This window comes from Temnothorax nylanderi, unplaced genomic scaffold, assembly GCF_030848795.1.
Source record: "Temnothorax nylanderi isolate EJ_2023f unplaced genomic scaffold, tnyl_v1.0 TNYL_tig0196_pilon, whole genome shotgun sequence".
NCBI classification, from domain to species: Eukaryota; Metazoa; Arthropoda; class Insecta; order Hymenoptera; family Formicidae; genus Temnothorax; species Temnothorax nylanderi.
The window spans coordinates 129657-154406 of NW_027249258.1; the positions used below are offsets into that span (position 1 = coordinate 129657).

A 24750-nucleotide genomic window follows, 5' to 3' on the forward strand; every position below is an offset into this window, starting at 1 on the left:
CAACTTCCAGGCATTACATATTCTGGCCGCCAAGAGCAAAGCGGCACCTGTAAAACAAGTGTATCTGGCGCGCCTCGAACTGTGTGCCGCCGCTTCACTCACCGATCTCGCAAAACACTATCGCACCACTTTAAGTCTGTCCACAGCACCTGTCTTTCTCTGGTCAGACTCCAAGACCACACTGCACTGGATTCGAGGGCACTCCTCCCGCTGGAAGACCTTTGTCGCAAACCGCGTGGCTCACATCCAGCTGCAGCTTCCCGACGCTCAGTAGCGACACGTCCCGGGGCGGGACAATCCAGCCGATTGCGCTTCCAGGGGGATCGCACCGAGCGAGATACTGCAACACCCCTTGTGGTGGACGGGTCCCGCCTGGCTCCGGAAAGATTCCACTCACTGGCCGAGCGAGGATCCTGAACTGCCGGCAGACCAGATGCCTGAGCAACGAGTCGTAGTGCAAGCCGCCACCGAGAAGGTCGAAGCCGAGCCTGAGATGCTTCTCAGGTTCTCCTCCTTGCACCGTCTACTGAGAGTCACGGCCTGGTGCTCTCGATGGCGGCACTCCGCCGCCCGCACTGCACTCACGCTTCAACCGGACGAGCTAAACGAGGCACTGTTTCTGTGGCTCCGCGTAGTGCAAGGGTTGCATTACGCCGCCGAAGTCACCGCAGTCACCGCCAACCGCACTATACCACTGAGATATTCACTGGTGCACTTAAATCCGTTTCGGGATGACCACGGCGTGTTAAGAGCAGGAGGACGCCTAAAGCACGCACCGCTGTCTCACGATGAGAAGCACCCGATGATCGTTCCACCATCTTCGTGGCTCACTCGGCTCCTGATCGACTCCTGCCACCGTTGGACACTTCACGGGGGAGTGCAGCTCACTCTCGGTCTCCTCCGCCTTCGATTTTGGATCCCGCGAGGCCGGACAGTGGTCAAACAGATGCTGTACCGTTGCGTCACGTGCACACGGTGGCGAGCGGCCACCCCACAGCCGCCCATGGGAAACCTTCCTCGAGGACGAGTCACTCCGGCGCGCCCTTTCCTCCGGACCGGCTTGGACTACGCCGGCCCCATTCTCATCCGCACGAGCAAGGGACGAGGCCCACAAGGCCTTTATCGCCGTGTTCGTCTGCCTCTGTTCCAAGGCCGTGCATCTCGATGTGGTCTCCGACTATACGACGGTTGCATTCCTAGCGGAATTCCGTCGCTTCACAGCACGTCGCGGCCTCTGTGAGGAAGTTTAGTCGGACTGTGGCACAAACTTCGTCGGAGCTGACTGAATCCTGCAAGACCTCTTCCGCGCTTCATCCGCCGACAGCCCTCGCATCGCCAACTTCGCAACCTCCGAAGGTGTGAAGTGGCACTTTAATTCGCCTGCCGCACCACACTTCGGCGAGCTTTGGGAGGCCGCTGTAAAGTCCACCAAACACCACCTTCAAAGAGTCATAGAAGAGAGCACACTCACTTTCGAGGAAATGTCCACTTTCCTCACACAAGTCGAAGCCTGCCTGAACTTCCGACCGCTCCAGGCTTTATCCGACGATCCGGACGACATTTCCGCGCTCACACCGGGGCACTTCCTGATCGGCGAACCTCTTCTGGCCGTGCCCGAACCGTCACTCGAGGAGACTGTCGACTGCACGCTATCCCGGTGGCAGCATATCCAGAAAATGCGCGATCATTTCTGGTCTCGATGGTCGCGCGAATACATCCACGGGATGACAGCCCGGCCGAAATGGCACAAAACCGAGGACGTTCCTGACGAGGGTGCCTTATGCCTTGTACGTTCCGAGATCACTCCACCGAGTCGATGGCCTCTTGCCCACATTGTGAAACTACACCTCGGAGATGACGGCGTGGTCCGAGTCGCAACGATCCGAACATTCACCTCGGAGCTCGTGCGTCCCCTGTGCAAGCTCGTGCTGCTTCCCTGGATCAAGGACCAGCCTCAGCCGGAGGATGCGTGAGCCCATCGACACTTAATTGTCTTTGTCGGCCTTCCGCCAATTAAAGCACTTCGCTTACTTGTCTCTGTTGGCCTTCCGCCACTGGTTAAAGTTCGCTTCACTATCGGTATTTCGGCCTTCCGCCTCAACTTATATTCGTTAATTGTCTTCGCGTCACATCACTTCACTTTTCACATATATCAGGACACTTCCCGTCACTGTTTATGTGTCTCGCTCGAGATCACCGCGTGTTGTGATACTGCGCAGCCGTACCATCCCGCCATAGCTCGCTCACTACTCGCGCCGGTATCGCGATCATGCAAATCGATCGTAAATCGATACTTCCGGCCGCGACTTCGATTGCCCCATCGAGCGCACCGTCGCATTTCGTCAACATATGACGAGGCGGGCGGGATGTTTGAGATCGTGATAATCCGTATCACAAGAAAATCGCTTTCGGTTGCATGTCAGCGCAAGCAAGCTTTCGAGAAAGTATTCGATTGAAATTGCATTAAAGAAGTCGCAATATTGTCAAGTCATAGCATGGATCTTTTCTTTACTCGCCTTCCGGAACATTCGCTAACATTTCGTTAACAACAAAGTCAAGCTAACAGTTCGCACAAACAAGCAAAAAATCCATGCTATAAACAACGTGATCGCAAACAAGCAACGATCTCTTCGGATCGCCGAACGAAAATTGTGACGTAGCGGCGATGACGTGGACCGCCGATGGCCAATCACCCTCCCGAAATCCAAGCTCCGCGCATGTCAGGCGCGTACGTTTCCGCGCGCGGCCTGTGGCCACCAATCACGCACTCGAGTCCTTTAACAACCTTCTATGTTTGCAAAATGAGATAAAGTTATTGGTGATTAGCTCGGACAGAGCCTCGTCTCGGAGATAATAAGAGGTTCGCCGCTTAGCCGAGGCCCTCTCTCGCTCGCAGTTCACCCGCAAGTAAACCCGCCTTTATATACCACTTAACACCGCTTTTCGCGTAGCAATTCGCATTCGCTCGCTTAATACTAGGTGCGCAACTAAGTTTCCGGGTTTCACACATAGATGGCACCAATAACACATGTACTCGACTTACATGTCTGAAGTTGTCTGAAGTTATAGCTTGGACATCTGTTAACAATAACCAGTCGTTATATAAACACATATCGCAACGCAAAAATATTTTTTCTAACAACGGAGATGTCGAGTTTTGTGCCAAATAAACAGCATTTGCGGGAAGCTTTGCTTTTCTGCTTTAACTTGAAAAAAAATGCAGCTGAAGCACGTCGTTTGCTTGAGGAGGCCTACGGCGAACATGCACCATCGAAAACTACCTGTGAAGATTGGTTTAAACGCTTCAGAAGTGGCGATTTCGACACTGAGGACAAGGAGCGCTTTGGTGGGACCAGAAAGGAATCGTGTACTATGAGCTGCTGAAACCGGGCGAAACTGTCAATGGGCATCGCTACCGACAACAACTGATCAATTTAAACCATACATTGCTCGAAAAACGGCCAGAATGGGACACGAGACACGAACGAGTGATATTGCAGCACGACAACGCTCCGTGCCATCGCAGTTCCATCGTCCAGGACACCATCAAAACGCTGAAATGGGATCTGCTACCGCACCTGCCGTATTCGCCAGACCTGGCGCCTTCCGATTATCACTTGTTCCGGTCGATGGCGCATGGCTTGGCTGGGCTACACTTGACCAATTTCGAAAAAGTGCAAAATTGGTTGGATGAATGGTTTCGGTCCAAAGACGCGTCGTTTTATTGTCGCGGTATTCATGTATTGCCAGAGAGATGGCGAAAATGTATAGCTAGCGAAGGACGATACATTGAATAAACCATTTTTTGTATTTCTCTTGAAATCTTCCATTTTTTATTGATCAAAAAAACCCGGAAACTTAGTTGCGCACCTAATAGCTTTCGCCGCTTTTGCCGTGCTAACTTCTGTGCGCGCTACCGCTCACGGCATTTCGCCTGAAAAAAGACTCTTGTAAATACTTGTACATATATGTATATATTTCTTTGGACATTATAAACTTTATTCTGTAATTTTGAGTTTGATTTACGTGCGTGTCCTTGTTCTCCTCGTGCTGTCTCTAACCCGCGGACTCTCGAACAATAATAAATCAGTGATATTGATACTACGCACTAAGAACCGCGTGTGACCCTTACAGCCTCTTCCAATTTATATTTTTATATAAGATTACATGTATGTATGTATGTAGATTTATTGTGTATCCCCGTAGGGTTTACAAGGCGTTTTTTTTATGAAGAACGTACCCAAACCTCTTACAAATCACTCCCTTACACGCCCTGGCCATATGCGACCTTACAATTCATTCTATTTCCCTCTCCCTCCCCCCTCTTCCTTCATCCCTCTGTTTATCTTCTCCTGCTTCCTCCGGTTCCGCGTACCTTCGCCTTCCTCCTTCCTGTCTCAACTGTTCCCTGTCCTCGTCCGTTTCCCTCAGCCACCTCTCCGCTTCCCTCCTATCCACCACTGCTCTCCTTTCCCTCCGTCTCTCACCCTCCTCACGCTCACCACACCCCTCTATTTTATTCTACCTTCTCTCCTCCTTTCTTCCCCTGAACTTCGTCCTCGTCCGTTTCTCCTCCATCCTTCTCGTAATCTCCTTCTCCACACGACCTTACAATTCCTTTCCCCTCCTTTGCGACCTTACATTTCATTTCACCTCCCTTCGTCTTCCATCCGTCCATCTCCTTCCGCCTCCCTTACTTCAACCACCTCTTTGCTACCCTTCTTTCTGCCAATGCTCTTCCCCTTTCCTTCCGTCTCTCTCTCTCCTCTCGCTCGCCGCTTTCACTCTTTATTCCACCTTCTCTCTGAAAATAAACTGTGTTATCTTCCCTTGCGACCTTATATTTCATTTCCCCTCCCTTCGTCTTCCATCCGGCCGTCTCCTTCCGCCTCCCTTGCTTCAGCCACCTCTTTACTTCCTTCCTTTCTGCCACTGCTCTTCCCTTTTCCTTCCGTCTCTTTCCATCCTCTCGCTCGCCGCCTTCCCTCCTTATTCCACCTTCACTCTCTTTCACCTCCGCCTTTACCTTTAACCCTTCCAAACAGACTCTCCTCCATCCTTTCCGTAATCTCGTCCTCCTCCGTCCCCTTCTAACTCCTCCATTTCTCCTCTCTCCTCGCTTACCTCTTTCACCTCCGCCTTTACCTTTAACCCTTCCGAACAGACTCTCCTCCGTCCCCTTCAAACTCCTACATTTCTCCTCTCTCCTCTCCTTTCTCCTTTCCTTCTCCTCTCTCTCTCTTACCCTCCTCGTATCCACCAATTTATCCTCGTCCATCTTCACCCTTAATCTACTCCCTTCCTCGTCGCTTTCTCTCCTTCTCTTTCTATCACCTGTCTATATGGCCGGCCCCTTCGATCGTTCGATCCATCGACCCGTCTCGATGACTCCCTGCTCCGTTTCGCACCTGCCGCGCCACCATCGACAATCCCTCTGTCTCGCGACAGGTCGATCGATCGCTCGATCGAAACTCCATGCTGCCAACTCGCTCAGCTTCCTTATCGTGTAACCTGGCCCCTTTATCTTCCTGCTTCTCATCCTAATCTCTCAAGCGTTCCCTTACTCATCACTACTCTTCAACCACGCTATCCTCGACATCTCCTCCACTTTCACGGCTTCCTCCGACCCTCCTTAACAAGCTCCGCACCCTACTTCATCTTCCCTTACTTTTTACCTTCTCTCAAAACCCTTTTCTTACTCCTCTCCACTCCGGGCCAACTCGTCCACTACGTCTCCCCACTACCCTCCTCTATAAGATTACATGTATAACTTGTACACTTTTTAGGCAAAAATCGGTAACCTTTTCACCAATCATTGCCAAATTCAACACCAACCTACCTTTAATGATACTCTATCCATAAAAAAAAAAATTAAGTTCGATATCTCAAAATTTGCGGAAATTAGAGTAATTATGTAGATTTTTTTAGATAGAAATCGGTAACCCCTTTATTATTAGCAATTTTTCTAATTCTATTATATTCCTCAGTTTTTTCTACCCCCATTTCATATATAATTCTTTAAGATTTGGTTAATCAGTTCTTGAGTTAGAGTTATAGAAATTTCGGTAAATTTGGCTGTTTTCTTAAACAGAAATTGGTAACCTCTTTATTATTAGCAATTTTTATTAATTCTATTAGATTAAATTTTTTAGATTAGATAGGATACTTTATTACCCCAAAGGGGTCTAAAAGGGCGTTTTGTAGGGACGTATCCAACCCTGTACAACTTACAATCTTACATCCTCTACCAACAATCATACGCATTGGCGTTTTGAAGGGACGTACCCAACCCTGTACATAACACTCGTGCTTCCTATCCCGACCTGGCCAAAATACATGTGGCGTTTTATAGGGACGTACCCAACCTTTTACAATTTTTGCTTCCAATTTCTCGGCTGTACACACATACACGTTTCGCACGCCCTGTCCTTATCCTTCTTTTCGCCTATTCGCTTACTCGCTCTCTCGCTCGCTCGCTTATTTGTTTATATACGCTTATTCGCTCTTAAATCTATCTTATCTCTAAACCCAATCCGTTCTCTCCCCGTCGGACTTCCGTTTCCTTTGCCAACCTTCCTTTTCATTTATACCATTCTCTCATCCACCTCCTCCATTCTCCTCCCTTCATCCTGTCTTATTTCCTCTATCGCTTTCATCCACTCTTCTTCCTCTCCTTTTTCTCCCAGTAACCTCCCCACCATTTCCTGCCACCCCTCTCCATCCCACTTCTCCCATCTCGTACACTCTTCCCATGTTTCCTCTTCCCTCCCACACACCCTACACTTTCTATTCTCCTGCTTTTCCCAATATAGTCCTTCCCTAACCTCATTACCGAGTCTAAACCTTGCAATCCTACTCCACCTTGTTTCCTCCCAGTCCTTCTTTAAATATTCCGGAATCCCGTCCTTCCTTATAACCTTATACCACCGGTTGTATCTCGAGCCCACGATCTTTTCTATCCTTTCTTGCTTTTGTTTCAATTTTTCTCTGTTCTCCAAAATTTCACCGTCCAATTCTTCCTCTTCTTCAACTCTCACCCCCAACCCTTCTAGGTAACTCTTTCTTTCTTGCTCCCACCTTTCTATTATCTTCCCCTTCTTCCATCTCTCCTTCATTTCTTCCAGGCATTTCCTCGCTATTCCTCCTCCATTGCTCTCTTCTAGCTTCTTTTCAAATTTCCATGCTCTCTTACTTGCTCTGCCTCTCATCTTCTCCCTCTCCACTTCATCTCTCACCATATATCCTGGTGTTCTCCAGTTTAGACCAAATACCCATCTGAGATATCTCTCTTGTATACCTTCTAGTTCCTTCCTTTCTTTCCATCCCCATATTTCTGCCCCGTATCCCATCACTGTCCATGTCAAAGTGTCGTATAACCAGATCCTTCTTTTCCAATCCTTTTTCCACATTCTTTTCCCTATTCCCCAAACTTCCCTCATTAATCTTGCCGCCTTCCTTCTTCTCTCTCTAATGTGCGCCTCTTGTCCCCCATTTTCCTTCAATGTGTATCCAAGGTATTCGAATTCATTAACTTCCTCTAATTTCTTTCCTTTCCATCTCCAATCATACTTTTTCTTCCTTCCTCCACCCTTTCTGAATCTCATTATTTTTGTTTTCTCTATACTCAATGTTAATCCCTTCCTGTCCAGGTATCCCTCCAGCCTGCTTATCATCGATCTCATGTCTTGTTCCTCCTCCGCCATCAGCGCTACATCATCCGCATACATTAATGTGTATATCTTCTCCCCTCTCAGTTTCACACCTCCCCATCCGCCCTTCTTCATATAGTCTTCCATATTCGCTATTAATATATTGAAGAGTATCGGACTCAACGGGCACCCTTGTCTTACACCCTTCGCCATCCAAAATGTTTCTCCACTCTCTCTCTTCCCATTCTTACCCTGCTCTTCGTTTCTCTCAGTACCTCTTCAACCTTATCTATTATATAGTCCCTGCCTTACTTTTCTCTCTTTCATCGCCTTAAATACTTCTTTGTCCACTGAGTCAAACGCCGCTTTCAAATCTATGTATAATACTGTCATCTTTCTTTTCTCCTTTCCTAGTTATCTATTTACCAAGTAGTTCAGTGCGAATATTTGGTCCATCGTCCCCATTCCTTTTCTAAATCCTGCTTGATTATCGGGAATCAAATTCTTCGTTTCTACCTCCTTCCTTATCCTTTCAGCTAGTATCGCTGTGTAGATCTTGTATATACATCGAGGACATAATTGTTATTCCTCTGTAATCCTTCACCTCTTGCCCTTCTCCTTTCTTTATTATTGGAATTATTTCACCTTCCTTCCATTGTTCCGGCCAAACTTTCCCCCTCCAGACCCGTTTACATATTTCCCATATCTATTTCACTATTTCTTCTCCAAATTTCCACGCCTCGTTCGGTATCCCATCATTGCCTATTGCTTTTCCTGTTTTCAATTTCTTTATTACGTTTCTTACCTCCTCCAGTTCTATCTCTTCCTTTTCTTGCCTGTCCCTTCCCCCTTCTCCTTTCAATATCCTATTCTTCATCCCACCCATTAATTTCATGAAGTACTCCTTCCACTCTTCCAGCTTTATCTCTTCGTTTATCCTCTTCCTTCTCTTTCTTACTCTGCCTATCAACTCTCATACCTTTCCTTCCGTTCTCGCTTTCCCTATTTCTCTTATCATCCTTTCCTTTTCCTCTTTCTTCTTTCTTTCGCACATTTCTCTGTACTCCCTCCTCCCTTCTCTGTACATTTCCGCCTCTCCTTTTCCTTTCCTCCATTTTCTCAGTTCTCTCCTCACTTCTCTTTTTCTCTCTCTGCATTCATCATCCCACCACCCTCTTCTGTTCTTATTAGCCATTCTCCCACCCTCATTTCATTCTTCTCTATTACTTTTCTTATCCTCGACATTCCTACTTCTATCTCTTCTTGTAGTTCCCCTTTTCCTCCTTCTATCATCCCTAACCTTTCTTTAAATTGTGTTCTTCCCTCCTCGCTTCATACTCCTCTTCTTCTTATTCTTTCTCCCTCTCTCATTCCCTGCTTTCTTTCAAGTTTACCCCTCATCCATACTATTAATGGATGATGATCTGAGTCTACTCTTTCTCCTACTTCCAGTCTTTCCACCTTTTCTCTAACCTCCTCCTCCCTTATAACGTAATCTATAACTGTCTCGCCTCTCCCTCTTGTGTATGTAAATTCACCTTCCTCATCCCCTTTCACGCCTTCATTTAATATCATCCATCTTCTTTCCTCTATGAATTCCGGTAGCCTTCTTCCGTCCCTATTTATTTTCTTGTCTTTTGATCTTCTCCCTCCTCCTTCCATTCTTCCCTCTTCCTCTTCCTCCCATTCTCCTTCTTCACCTGTTCTAGCATTAAAGTCTCCACCTATTATAGTTCTTACCCCCTTTTTCCCTCTTCCTATATCATTATTTACATATAATCCTATTATTCTCCATATTTCTTCTCCTATTCTTATCTTACATTCGATTTTTCCTTCTTCTTCCTCCAACCTTCTTTCTTCATTTACCTCTTCTATTTTTTTCCATATTCCTAATAACATGCCTCCACTCGCCCTTCCTTTTTTGTTCTTCCTGGTCGCTATCTGCACTCTCCATCTGTATTCGTTTGGGATCTTCTCTTTCATCTTGTCCCATCCCCTCTCATCCAGCCATGTCTCCATCATTATCACTACGTCCCATTCCTTTATCCCTTCCCAAAACTCTTTATCCTTGTTTGCTATGCCCGCCACGTTCCAGAAAACCACCTTCCAAATTTTTTCCTCCTTCCTGTCTTTCTTTTTCTCTCTCTCTCCATATCCCTTATCCTCATCTCTGTCCTTTCTTCCTGCCTTCTCTTCTTCATTCTCTTTTTTACCTTCATTGTCCTCTTCGTCTTCCTCTTCTGGATTACCTCCATCCTCTGCATCTCTTATTCTCCCCCCCCTTCTTCCACACTCTCTCTTCGTTGTCTCGCAATATCTCTTCATCCTCCTCCCATTTCCACTATTTTCCTTCTATTTGTATTTTTCCATATCCTACCCTTACTCTCTTACCATTTCCTCTCTCCTGTCTTGCAATGTCTTCTAAATTCCATCTCATCTTCCTCTCCTTCCATGTCAGGTCATTATCTATTCTTATCCCTTTTTCTCTTAGTCTTCTTCTCTCTATCATGACCCTTCTTTTCTGTTCCAATCCCTGTAGTCCTATTACTGTCATTCTTACACCTCCCTCTCCGCCATCTTCAATGACCTTCTTACAACTCACTTCCGCCTTTATTCCTACCCCCTTTAGAATTTCTTTAACCTCTTTTTCTACTTCGTTCCTATTTCCTTTTGTTCCTCTTATAACTATGTTTTTTCTTCTTTCTTCTTTCTCTCTCTCTCTCTCATCTCTAATTTCTTATCTATCTCCTTTAGCTTTCTCTCCAGTCCCTTCTCTCTTACGTCTTCTTCTTTTCCTATTCCCCCCTCTTTCATTTTTATTATCATCTTCTCCATTTCCATTATTCTCTCTTCCATCTCCTCTTTCTCTTTCCTCCATTTTTCTTCTCTCTCTTCCATGATTCTTTTTAAAACTTCCATCTCTTATCTAAATTCCCTCCCCTGTTCCCTCATTATCTCTTTCATCTTCTTTATCCCTTCTCTCATCTCAACCTTTACCTCATTCTTTATCTCTTCTATCCATTTTCTTTCGGCTTCTGTAATTTCCTTGCCTTCTTTTTGCGGCGATCTTTGCAGTTTCTTGCTCCTGCTGAAAGCCCATTCTTCAGTTTCCCCTCTTTCTATTGTCCCTCTCTTTCTCTTTATTAAATCTACGTTGCCTGTACTTCATCTTATCTCCCCTCTCCCTCCCCCTGTTCCTCTTCCTCTAATTCTATCAATCTTGCCGTTTTTCCTTTTTCTTCCGTCATTTTCCCTCTGCGATATCTATCTCTCTAGCTATTCTATGCCTCAATGTGTTTACCGTTCTTTTCCCTTCTATATCAATACTAATCTATGCCCGCTCGCGCGCCACCGTATCGTCCCGTCTCTTTCCTATCGCCACTCTACACTAACTTTCGTCCGTGCCGTACCCGTCACCTCTCCCTTGCCACTTTCCTTCCCTTTATGGGCCTGAGCAGAATAGCTGACTTATAATTTTAAGACAGTGTTTTATGCTTTAAATCTTTGTTTTTAGCAACGCACAATACTGTCTTGTGTCTCAAGTCTTACAATGTTGACACTTTGTACACTCGTTTAAGACTTGAGACATAAGACAGTATTGTGCGTTGCTAAAAACAAAGATTTAAAGCATAAAACACTGTCTTGAAATTATAAGTCAGCTATTCTGCTCAGACACTATCCCTTTTTACCTATTCCTTCCCTTTTCCACTCTTTCACCTCCTCACTCTCACACCTCCACTCTCTCCCGCTCGATCGCTCTCGCCTTCTCCAACCTCCTCCAAACTACCTTTCTATGTAATTTTAACCTCGCTCACACACACACACACACCTGTCACTCTCGCTAGCACCGGAAACGGAAGTCTATTAATTCTATTATATTCTTCAGTTTTTTCTACCCCTATTTCATATATAATTCTTTAAAATTTGGTTAATCAGTTCTTGAGTTATAGAAATTTCGGTAAATTTGGCACACACACACACACACACATACATACATACATACAAACATACACACTACGGACATTTTTTTAAATTGCGATTTTTCGACGTTTTCGAACATAAGGAACACATTGGCATCGAAAACTAAAAAAACAATTTTTTCTTTAGTCTTTTCTACCCCTATTTCATATATAATTTTTAAAAGGCCGTAACCGGATAAGAAGGGTCAATGTGCCCTCACACGGATTATGCTCATTTCTTTTGCTTTGATTGCTATCAGTGTCACTTACAATTTAGTCAAATATTAGCCCTTAATATTGAACCGTTTTGCTGTAAAAAATAAAAATAAAAATTTCGAAAATAATTCATATCTTTTGATCGGCTTAACCGATTTTGATGAAATTTTAATATGATGTAGATATCATTGAGACACATTTGTGGAAAATTCGGGAAAGGTTTCTGAGATGACAGAAACATTGATCAAAAAAATAAATAAATGTTCTTGATTTTTTTTAATCCCGATATCTTTCTTGCACAATTACGAAAAAAATTTTCTACAATCTTGGAGTAATTTCCTATCGGACATAATTTTTTGGAAGCCATAAAATGGGTAGGCGGTACTTTTGAAAAATAAAGTTTTTTTTTATTTTTTAAAAATATGATATGCTTTTGGTACAATCGCCATATATTTTATGTAGAATTTTGGGATAGTATTCTACAACAAGTAATTTTTTCGAACCAATAAAATGGGTGGAAGATACTTTAAAAAAACAAAATTTTTTTTTTCAAAATTATCATAGTTTTTTGGTATCATCGCCATATTTTTGTTTAGAATCTTGGAATGGAATCCTACAACAAGTAATTTTCCGGAATCGATTAAATAAATAGGTGCAGATGCTAAACAAATAATAAAATAAAGTAAATTGAAATAATTGTAAAAGGATAAACTATAATCGTATTAAATCAAATGTTTATTAATGAAGTACACATACACATACACGTACACATACACTCAAAATAATGAAGTACACATACACATTCGTTCACATAATCACTCTCATACTATTATTTACAGTTATATTCATATGGATGGACTAATCTTCATCACTATCTTTATTGATAATAGGGGTGATGCCGTCTGTTTTAAATAGTGTACATAAGTGCTGGGCTGGTCTCGGAATTTTTGATAAATATCGTCCGTAGGATAAATAATAAATAATAGCAGCAATGTGCGAACATCAGCCAACTGTTCTTCGTCTATTGGCGCACTCACAAAAGTATCTTTTTATCCCTGAATGACTAATACTATCAGGAGTGTATTCAATAAAGCATCGATACACTTTCCTAGATATGTGACGGGACTGTACTTGAAGCTTGAGTACATTGGACACCAGTCAATACACTCCTAATAGTATTGGTCATTCAGGGATAAAAATATACTTTTGTAAGTGCGCCAATGGACGAAGAACAGTTGTCTGCTGTTCGCACATTACTGCTATTATTTATTATTTATCCTACGGACGATATTTATCAAAAATTCCGAGACCAGCCCAGCACTTATGTACACTATTTAAAACAGACGGCATCACGCCTATTATCAATAAAGGTAGTGATGAAGATTAGTCCATTCATATGAATATAACTGTAAATAATAGTATAAGAGTGATTATGTGAACAAATGTGTATGTGTACTTCATTATTTTGAGTGTATGTGTACGTGTATGTGTATGTGTACTTCATTAATAAACATTTGATTTAATACGATTATAGTTTATCCTTTTACAATTATTTCAATTTACTTTATTTTATTATTTGTTTAGTATCTGCACCTATTTATTTAATCGATTCCAAGATTCTAAACAAAAATATGGCGATGGTACCAAAAAGCTATGATAATTTTGAAAAAAAATTTTGTTTTTTTTAAGTACCTTCCACCCATTTTATTGGTTCGAACAAATTATTTGTTGTAGAATACTATCCCAAAATTCTATATAAAATATATGGCGATCGTACCAAAAGCATATCATATTTAAAAAAAAATAAAAAGAAATACTTTATTTTTTAAAAATACCGCCTACCCATTTTATTGCTTCCAAAAAATTATGTCCGATAAGAAACTACTCCAAGATTCTAGAAAAATTTTTTCGTAATTGTGCAAGAAAGTTATCGGGACTAAAAAAAATCAAGAACACTTATTTATTTTTTTGATCAATGTTTCTGTCATCAGAAACCTTTCCCGAATTTTCCACAAATGTGTCTCAATGATATCTACATCATATTAAAATTTCATCAAAGTCGGTTAAGCCGATCAAAAGATATGAATTATTTTCGAAATTTTTATTTTTATTTTTTACAGCAAAACGGTTCAATATTAAAGGGATGTTGGACTGACGGCCGAACTTCCTCGATGTCGATAATGTCAACATTTCTAATTTTGTTTTTCCTATATCTGTCTTTGTCTAACGAAATGACATCTGTCCTTGTTCGATTGCTGCGCCATCTCTGCTTACTAGCCTGCGTGTATATTTTTGTGGAAAATATACACGATTTCTTCGAAGCCTAAATTTTTTTTCCAGGCTTTCAATCTCAATTTCAACGGTACGTTATTGTTTGTGCACGTATTCTGAAGAGTGGGAACATTTTATTTCGTACATATAACCTATACAACTGTTTATATTAGAAAATATGGTTATGAGGTGACAGAATTTTTACATTTTTTTCAATTATCACTAATTTTTTACATTCCCACTCTTCATTAGTACCTATACTTTACTCGTGTAAAAGGATTTTGCGATCTATAAAGCCGTTTCAAAGAACGAGCCCTGACTGTTTTTGTCGATAATTGTCCCCTGTCCAGGATCCCCTTAAGGGCTAATATTTGACTAAATTGTAAGTGACACTGATAGCAATCAAAGCAAAAAAAATGAGCATGATCCGTGTGGGGGCACATTGACCCTTCTTTTCCGGCTACGGCCTTTGGTTGATTAGACCTAGCTTTATATGTGATCAAAGGTCCATATACAAAGTTTATGAAAACAAAGTTTCCTCTATGAGGAAGCAAAAAGAGAAAATATGATAAAGGTAGTTGGAAAAAATAGAATAAAAAAGAAAAAAAATATATATAAGTCAAATTTTCTTATTCTTAGCACTCTATCCTTTCCATTTTTCCAATGACAGATGCACAAAATGTAGAAACGTTTTGATTATAATGATAATTGTATTCTACTCAACCAAGTAAGATATTAAAATAATACAGTGATAAACATAAAATATTAAACAAACGACGTAAGAAAAGTCATTAAAAATATAATTAAAAATACTGCATCAAGAATACGGATGTGCTAAAAATATGAAAGTTTGACTGTAACAAAATAAATATTATTAATAAGAAATGTAACTATTTACATATTGTTGAAAATAAAATTATTACAGGTGGACGAATTGGCTTTCTATAATTCCACACAGCTCCAATTGCTAGATTTATCTGGCAATGTTCTCGAAACGCTGAACGAACGCACAATGGAAGGTCTACTTCGATTAGAATCTCTGGATTTACACAACAATCGACTTGCATTGTTACCCGAGACCATTTTCGACTCGTCGAGAGTTCACGCCGTGGAAAGAATCGATTTATCTGGTAATCGTTTTAATGAGATACCAATCCGCGCATTGCAACGGCAATTGGTATCGTTATTCAGCCTAAAATTAGCTCACAATCGAGTACTGGAAGTGTTCACACAAGATATTATCAATAATGTGAAGGAGCTTGATCTTTCTGAAAATCCTTTGAGTGAGAACGCAATACGCGGCATTCTGGGCGAAGCAAAAGTTCTGCGCTCGCTGAATCTCGCTAATACAAGTATTAAGACTATTCCCAGACTAGAGACGCCATTTCTCAGGCATTTAAATCTTTCGGGCAATACAATCACAGATATTAACCCGGTTATGTTCGAGCGTACTACGATGTTAGAAAGTCTAGATGTGTCGAAAAACCGTCTGACAGATTTCACGAATCTAATCAGAACCTTCAAAAATCTGCCAGTACTTCAGAGTCTAGATATTTCCAATAACGAATTGAAGAACATCAACGAAAGAAACTTCGACGGATTAGCTATGCTACACTCCTTAAAAATGGCGAATTTGCTGAATTGTACTAGAATTGAAAAAAATGCATTTAGATCGCTGACAAAATTGCGACTTCTACATGCCTATAACTATCCCAAATTGGGATATTTTGACGTACAGGGTATTTTAAAGCATATGACAAATCTAGAGATATTGGATATCGAAATAAAGGATTCGTCGGTGGGCAACGAGCAGCTATCAGTGCGAATTCATCCTTATATACGAGATCTGACATTACGAGGGGAAAGACTACGCAACATCCTTTCAAGTTCACTGGTCGGTGTGCGGGGACCAAGATTGCTCCTGAGTTTGAAGGATACTTCCGTGGATTCGATACCAACAGCTCTCTTTTTCCCAGTCCCGCGTTCTACTAAAATTGTACTGAATGTCTCTGGGAGCAAGTTTACCAATCTACCTCCTCAGTTATTAAATGCTTTGGATGAACGTAGAGCTTCCGTAAGAATTAGTGGATTGGATAACAACCCGATCAACTGCAGTTGTGAAGTGAGACATCTGTGGAAATGGCTTAAATCATTGGATAATAAAGCGCCTACTGTTATCTGTGCCAAACCGGACTATTTAATGGGTACACTGCTGAGCAATCTCACAGAGGAGTATTTCTTGTGCAATCGTACAACGCTGACAAAATTACAAACGACAGAAACCACACCGTTGACAAAATCAACAACTCTAGAACCAGAGATCATCTGGACCGTTGCACCAACAGTACAAAACAATCGAAATAACCACTATAATAATGATCATACAGGTAAGTCACGTTATTCTTAATTATACATTAAAATGTATATGTTACGGGCAATTTGATAAATTGGGCATTATGCATAATGGCCGGGCAATATGCATAATTCCCAATTTGTTCGGTCAAAATGATTAATAGAGAAGAATTAATCAAATTGCCCGGCCATTATGCATATTTCCCAATGCTAAATGGTCATTTTGATAAATCACCTTATTTGAGTTGATTTTCCTGGCAATCTTAAGCCCCTTGCACAATAGACGATAGCGATAGCGATAGCGACAGCGACAATGTTGCCAACAAAGGTATAACCTACATAGGTTAGATGACGCGCTTTAAAAGTATTTAACTGTTTAAAGCGCGTCACTAAAACCTACATAGGTTAGATGACGCGCTTTAAAAGTATTTAACTGTTTAAAGCGCGTCATCTAACCTATGTAGGTTAGTACAAGTTTAGCGACAGAATAGTTGCTTTTTTCGAAGTCATCGGAAAATTTTTTCCACCGGAAGAGAATACAACCGACAATGAGTAATAATTAATCCGTATTTGATAAATAAAAAAACCAAATATCCGAGTTTAGTGTTTTTTTCTCATTTTCTTAACGATATCTTAAATTCTAGCGACCACCAAATTTTATCAACAGTTTTGGATTCGAGGGGCAAAAATACACAGAATTTACCTCTTTTCAATTGATTTCTTGTTGGGACCCTAATTGTAGACATTTACCGAAAGTTGAAATTATAGACAGACTGCCATTCTTTTTAGAAAGATATTTTAATATGTTAATCACATTTCCCACTTGTTTGTGGGCATTATGCATAATGACCGGTCAGTTTGATTAATTTGAACATTTTTGCTTTTATTATTCAAATGTCCCGAAAGAAGCGGGAATTATGCATATTGCCCGGCCATTATGCATAATGACCGAATTAATCAAATTGCCCGTAACATATATAACATCTTTGCACATTTCGGTAAATATTGACAAAAGAAAACTCCTATGACCTTGACATATATTATAGAGATCACTCTCCTGAGTAATCTTCAGAAGGTTTAGTCGTCGCACGTTCTTTATTAAAAAATTATTAACAAAAAAGTTTGAAAAATATAGCAGTTTTTTGAGTATTAAAAGACATAAACGACGTCCATACAACCTCTATAGCTCCATGCGACTGTCTATCTCTACGGTGGAAGTCAGATAGAACTCTAATATAGATCCATACTATCTCAATAATAAATGTCTCCTACAAATCCACTACAAACGTCCATTATACATCTATTATAGATGTATAATAGACTTGTACATATAATGTTTCTAAAAAAATAATATTTAAATTTTATTAGCAATTTCAAATTACTAAATAATTTTAAATAATTAATTTTTAGACAATTTTTGGGAATATATTTAAACATTTATAATATTTTATATTCTATTTTAATTCACACAATTTAATTTCCAATAAAACATTAACTTTATATAAATATCACAATTAAGAATTTTTAATTAACTATATACTGGCAATGATTATAATCGTGGCAACGATTATAATCGTCGTGACAAATCGTCACCGCGTTTCGACCAAGGATTCTGGTCATTTTTAAATTGATGTAATTTTAGATGCTTATAATATAAGCGTCTTAATTAAATAATTAAATTCATTGCGAAAAATATTACCTCAGCCATGGTAAAATTACATCAATTTAAAAATGACCAGAATCCTTGGTCGAAACGCGGTGACGATTTGTCACGACGATTATAATCGTTGCCACGATTATAATCATTGCCAGTATATAGTCAATTAAAAATTCTTAATTGTGTTTATTATTCTCTGGCGAAGCAAATGTTACTTATTTGGTTTATATAAATATAATTATCAAAGTTTTCAATATAAAGATAAATAATAAATCTTGGTGTCAAAACATACACGGAGAAAATTGCTACGGTTGTTACAACAACATTCTCTATGATTGAAAAAGAAATGTATGTGAATTCAAGTTAAATTGATATTACATTGAATGTAGCTGTTAAGATATGCTCATTTATACAGTTTTCATAACCGTAACATTCGGTTACAATACCCTCGTATATGGTTGCCTCAACCAAAGGATTATTGCTATCTCTCTTATGTGGTCTGCAGCACAAATATTATGGTTGAGAGATCCATAAGATATAGCTGCACGGTACAGCACTGAATCACTGATTGAGAGTTTAGTTCCATTGCGCGCGCAAAAGAATTTCTGCATAGAATAAAGTGGATTTGATAAGGATTTGATAAGGATGTTTTAACTTTATAAATATACTTTTTTCATAAATATATTTACGAACACAAAATTTCGTAATGAGCCGACACTGGTTTCTGACATTCACCCGACATTAAGAAATATTATATCATATATCCAATTCAAAATTTTATTACTCTTTTTAAACTGAATTTGTTTCTTAAGATGATTTTTGAAAAATTATATATTTGCACTGATTATGACATATGTAGACTATATATAACACTTACATTAAATTAAGAAGTAGTCTACCACGTAAGGCAGTTGGCTCACGATCCAGAGGTCCCGAGTTCGAATCCCACCAAGGTAAGTGTTTTTTTCAAATACGAGAAAATATTTATAATCATAGACTGCATCTTAAGAAACAAATTTAGTTAAAAAATAGTAATAAAATTTCGAAATAAATAATTTTTTTTTATTTAGCATTAGTACCTACACATAATCATTATGGTTGTAACATCCATGTATTATGGTTGCAACATCCATATAGTAGCTACCCTCACTAAGGTTAGGGCAACCATATAGGTCACTTCCAGAGTACTATGGTTTCCATAACCCTTTTGTATGGATGGGCGAAAATTAACATTATTATTCTGTTGTAGCAACCGTAACTTTTTCTCCGTGTATATATAACGTACTGTTTAATATTGCATTAATTTTTATTGTCGAAAATTTAATAATTTAATAATTTAATAATTTAATATTGAATGTAACAGTCAGACCATTGTGCACACACCGTAAACTGTTCACCACAACGATTGATAACTCGCGACAAGCGCGAAGACGTAGTACTAGACCGCGTAGCACTCGGCGACCACGAGCACTAGTAACACGCGAGTAACACGCGCTTCCGCGACGCGGCTACCACGCGCCAGTACTTTCTCGTAATAAAAAATCATTACGTGCTAGTATAAGAGACGAGCCTGTGAGAGACCTGATTATGATAATTAATTCTTCGCTGCGTAGATCAGTTGAAGTGAGACCTCGGGTATCACATAGTGCAGGGGTCTGCGAAGCAATTTTTGATAATTTATTGGATACGTCTTACTTATTTATTTACATGTTTTTACACGTTTTTACATGTTTTTAAATAATTGTATTAGTCATAAATTATTTATATTTAATAATTGTATTAAATATAAAAAATATTTTCTTATCTTATAAAGAAATTATTTTAAGCCACCTTCTCTTTCCTATAAACGTTTCTACCACTTTGTTGATCGTCTTTCGGGACTGTTGAATTATTTCCTGTCTCTGTTTGCTGAAAACTTTTGTTTTATATTCACTTTTGTTTTATTCTCATCACTTTCATTATCTTCACACGCAATATATTGGTCTGTATTTTTCATTAAATATACAAACTGCCACATATATTGTAATTTTTATTGTCTTTTTCCCAATGCAGATGTTTTGGGAACGAAAATCCAAATTAATGTATTTAAACTTATATTGATGAGAGAAATAAATAAAGAAAATCCCAAACAATATTCTAATAAAATTCTCAAGATCTCTTATGATGAAAAATTGGTTTATAGCGGCATGGAGCATCATCAATCTATGTTGATTATATCTATCTATATTGACTATATATTGACTAATCTATATACCTATATTCGACTCAAGACACTAACCTTTTCAAATCTCCATAATTTTATTAAATTTTAATTTCGCTAAACCGCTTTGTATATGTAAATGTTTTACATATTTTAACATGATTAAAAAAATAATATTTAAAAAATCAGCTTTTTAAACCGATTTTGTTTACTTGAATACCCCCTTAAGCAGATTCATATTTTTTAATATGTTTACAACATGTATTGATTGATAACAGGTACATCTACACTCAGCAACATTTCAAATACTGATGACACCCTGATTATCGGCATCGTCGGCAGTGTAGTGGCATTTATCGCGATCATTATCATTACGATCTGCATCTGCCGATTACGCTGGAGTAACCAAATGCAGGAAGCAAGAATTGCAGCGATGGCAGCATCTAGCATTCACGAAGCATCGATGATTCGGCCAGCGAGTGCTTACTCGGGCAAGATCAATCCTCACGATCTTTATGTAAGCTCGTACAATGGCTCAACTCTAGAACGTGGCGGTAACAATTCAAACCCATCAGCCACTCCCGTGCAAATGATCCCCTATGTGCAACCAATACACATGATGCATGCCATGAGCTCACTTCCGCCGTCCTCACAGCAAATCTATGGATATTATGATAATCCATCTCTCCCCGTGTACGTAACGGAAAACAAATTGGACAGATAACATATATATAATTCAACAAAAAAAAACTTTTTTTCAAACTAACAATAAGAGAAAGAGCATGTCCGTTATTATGCTGAATATAATTTCCGTTTACATGCTATATTATTTTATTATTAGTTATACAATTTTGAAAAAATCAAGTTAAAATTGTAAAAAGATTTCATGTAGTTTATCACATAATGTGTTGAAAATTTTTATGTTATTCGAAATTAAGTATCCTATTGTTAAAATATTTTCTCCTTAAAAAGAATTTTGTTACAAAGATTGAAATTAATAAGAGCGAGTTATGTTTAAATTGGGTTGCATTACAAGAAAATTGTAATTTAAACCATTCAAAAATATCTGCCAAATAGTTTTCAACTATTTATAAAAAAAAATATATATATATATATTTATTAAAAAATATATATGTATAACCTTAATATATATAACCTTAATATTATATTTATGTTTATGTGTATGTGAGAAAAACTCTTATATTTTATATATATACTCTTATATATATATTATATATATATTGTTATTATAAGATTATATTAAATCTAAAATGGTTAAATATATTCTATGTCAAAATAAAATTTTAAATTTTTTTAAAATTTGTAATATATCAAGTTATTAAATACGAACTCCAAGATCATAGACATTTATATAAAATACTTAGACTGTTATTGAGTTTATGCAGAAATAAAGTGCAAGTGAGTCGTGCCGCCTTATTTCGAAAAGATAAGAAATTATGTGCATATACAGAATATAAAAAAAAGAGTTCAAAATTTAAAAAGAGGTTAAAATGTTAAAAATAATACACAAAAAAATAAAAAAATAATCTTTTAAAATTTTGGAATCTTTCATTAAATATTCTATACATCTACGTATTGACTATTTCTTTCTCAACTAGCAAACATACGTCAAAATAACGTCAAAATTTGGTCATAAGATGAAAAAAAAATGACCAATGTAGATAACTAAAAATGACGTGAAAATGACAGACTAAATGTCACTAGACTGATAACAACATTTCAAAACGTTAAAAAGACGTGACTTTATGATTTTGTTGGTCTTTAAGTAACATTTTAATAACGTTTTAGTGACGTTTAATTAACGACGTTTTAATAACGTACACGACGTAAAGGATTGTGAAAATCAAAATTATAATATTAAGAAACAAAATTTGTTATAAAATATATACTTACATTTTATATTTTGTATTTTGTATTTATTTAATTATTATCAGTTTTCAAAAATAAAGATACTATTAACTAAAATAAGGTTACATTAACATTATTTAATCCAAAAGTACCCAAGGAACACATCGCAATTAAAATGACGTCATTTTAACGTCATATTGACCAAAGGACGGTATTCTAAATTGAAGTTTTGGGAACTATTAGAGAAACGAATAAATCCTACATATTCTTACGTATTTTGAGTCGTAGAATCCGAAAATGGCCATAAAAATTACGCCCGTAGCGGAGAAAACGTGGAAAATTGAAGAAAATGTGAAAAAACGTGATGAAATTGTTAAACAGGTAAAAAAAAGGCGCCAAGTACACGCAATGTATTTTGTAAATTCAAAAATCCAACTTAAGTGGTAGCTTTATTTCTCCTTTACAAAATTATATTACCTAACTCAACCCAAGTGACATGTATTTAAAAAAAAAGATGTGAAATCTTTAAATTAAATTGCGCCAATTGCAAAGAGAATATGTATATTGCTAATTGTTGTCCAACTACTCTTAAAAAATAAAACCCAAGTGGTATCTTTGTGTTCCCATTCAAGGGTCTTCCTATTTCAACCCAAGTGGTAATAGCTTCTTAATTCTCCTTAACAAATTTTTAATATTACAAAGAATCATTTTAATCACAAAGAATTAAAGAAGTAACAGTACAAAATAAAAATATTTAATTAAAATAAAATAAATTTTTCTTGTAAAAAAACTTCCCTAAATTATGTTTATTGTTTTTTCATTTAATAAAAAATCTTAGTACTAATGTTTAAATTTTAATGTTTAAATTTCGAAGTCTAGCAGCGCCAAGTTTTTTTACAAGAAAAATTTATTTATTTTATTTTAATAAAATATTTTTATTTTGTACTGTTACTTCTTTAATTCTTTGTGATTAAAATTATTCTTTGTAATATTAAAAATTTGTTAAAAAGAATTAAGGAGCTATTAGGGGAGAGTTGGATAATACCAAGCCCCTAAGAATTGAAGCGTATATCTAAGCTTAGAAATGTTTCAAAAAAACAAAATGTGCAGTCTTAGATAGGTAATTTATTTGGCTATCCATATATCACAGTAATAATCTTCAAAGTTAAACACAAATTAAAATATTAATAATTTTTAAAAAAATGAGAAAACGCGAACTGGTCTGATAATATCGTGACCAGGTCTGATAAAATCGTGCCCAGTTTGATAAAACCGTGCCTATAAAAATTACTCTGGCTTCAGCCAGTGACATGAAGTAAGGTAAATGTCCCTATGCCCGACACCTATAAGGCTGACCCAACAAAAGAATGGCGTTGTCAAGCGTGACGAAAATAAATTCGATAAAGAGTTTCATACTGGTAGATAGCTTCATCCATGCACTTTCCAAAAATCGTAGACTCAATCCATTCCGTCAAGTATTTTTCTAGATAGAGAAGAATAAAGGCGCACTAGTGCGTGCCCCCTCTACCGACCAGCTGTGCCCAATTCCGACCGGGCATGCCCCCATTACCGACCACCTTTTTTCAGAGCATGCGAGGCGGAGGTTTCAAACGAATAATAAACATAAAAATGAACATAACCCAAGCAGCAAAATAGGGCGAAATTACGTTTATTCGACCTTCTGATAGGTTCAAAAGTCTGTTCGACCAAGCCCAACTTACGTCGAATCGACGTCAAAAGAAGGTAAGTGGGGAATAAAGTTGAAGTAATTTTACGGTTGAAATTAGGTAATGCAAGGCATTTCGCCTTATAAGTCATAGTCTGATTTGGTGAAATGGACCTAGCAGAAGGTCGAATATCGGTAATATTTTGGTAATTTTGACCAATTTGTGCCCCCTCTTCGACCTAACCTTTGTCTTTGAGACATCTAGTAGATGGCAGCGCTGCACATCATGAAAAAATATATATTCCATATTAGTTCTACCAAGACGGATGTCTATGCTACAGTCATAGCATATGGTTCCAACCACCCATGGAAACTCAGAATAAAATATTAACAGAGTCCACCACTACGTCGGTTTTGAAACTGAATATCGTGTGACATGTGACAGAAATATAAGTGCGAAAGAAAATTTTCTGTACAGAATTTTATTTTACTTCGTTAAAAGCAACGCGATGTCGAAAATAAATAATTTAAGCAATTAATAATTAATCGTTAATTATTTAGCAATAATAAGTTTTGCATTTAGCACAATAAAAATATTTTAATCTCGCACCTACGTGAAAAGTATCGTGAAATAGATTTTTTTTCAATTCTTAGTCACTCCGAGAGATATAATATAATTTATTTTATAATGCCTAATTTTAGAAAGCGTTTTGGCGTATCATGGCGGACATACTAGTTCTCATAATAATGGCCGATTTAACGTTTTCGTCTGAATTTCGACCTGTAGGTCGAATTCCCCTACTGTGAAAACCAAATACCAAACTTTGAGGGCAGATTTCCTTGATCGGGGCATTTTTACTTCAAAGTCGTTGACTTTGAGGTCATCTTGTCGATCAATAAGGCATTTTGAC

The 24750-nt window shown here is 38.4% G+C and overlaps 1 protein-coding gene and 1 long non-coding RNA gene across 2 annotated transcripts in view; one reads left to right on the plus strand and one right to left on the minus strand.

Annotated features, from left to right (window-relative positions):
• The window catches only part of LOC139778802 (uncharacterized), a 28321-nt gene extending 8674 nt beyond the window's left edge, over window positions 1-19647 (minus strand). Inside the window, exons 1-2 of the long non-coding RNA XR_011719694.1 lie at window positions 19188-19647; window positions 18982-19107 (exon numbers count right to left, since the gene is read on the minus strand). This is a non-coding gene — a long non-coding RNA (uncharacterized lncRNA). The remainder of the gene's footprint in view (window positions 1-18981; window positions 19108-19187) is intronic.
• LOC139778798 (uncharacterized) overlaps window positions 1-24750 on the plus strand; it is a 184100-nt gene that overhangs the window by 124632 nt on the left and 34718 nt on the right. Inside the window, exons 6-7 of the mRNA XM_071716907.1 lie at window positions 15021-16482; window positions 20583-20821. Of these exons, the coding sequence (XP_071573008.1) occupies window positions 15021-16482; window positions 20583-20821 (1701 nt within the window). The remainder of the gene's footprint in view (window positions 1-15020; window positions 16483-20582; window positions 20822-24750) is intronic.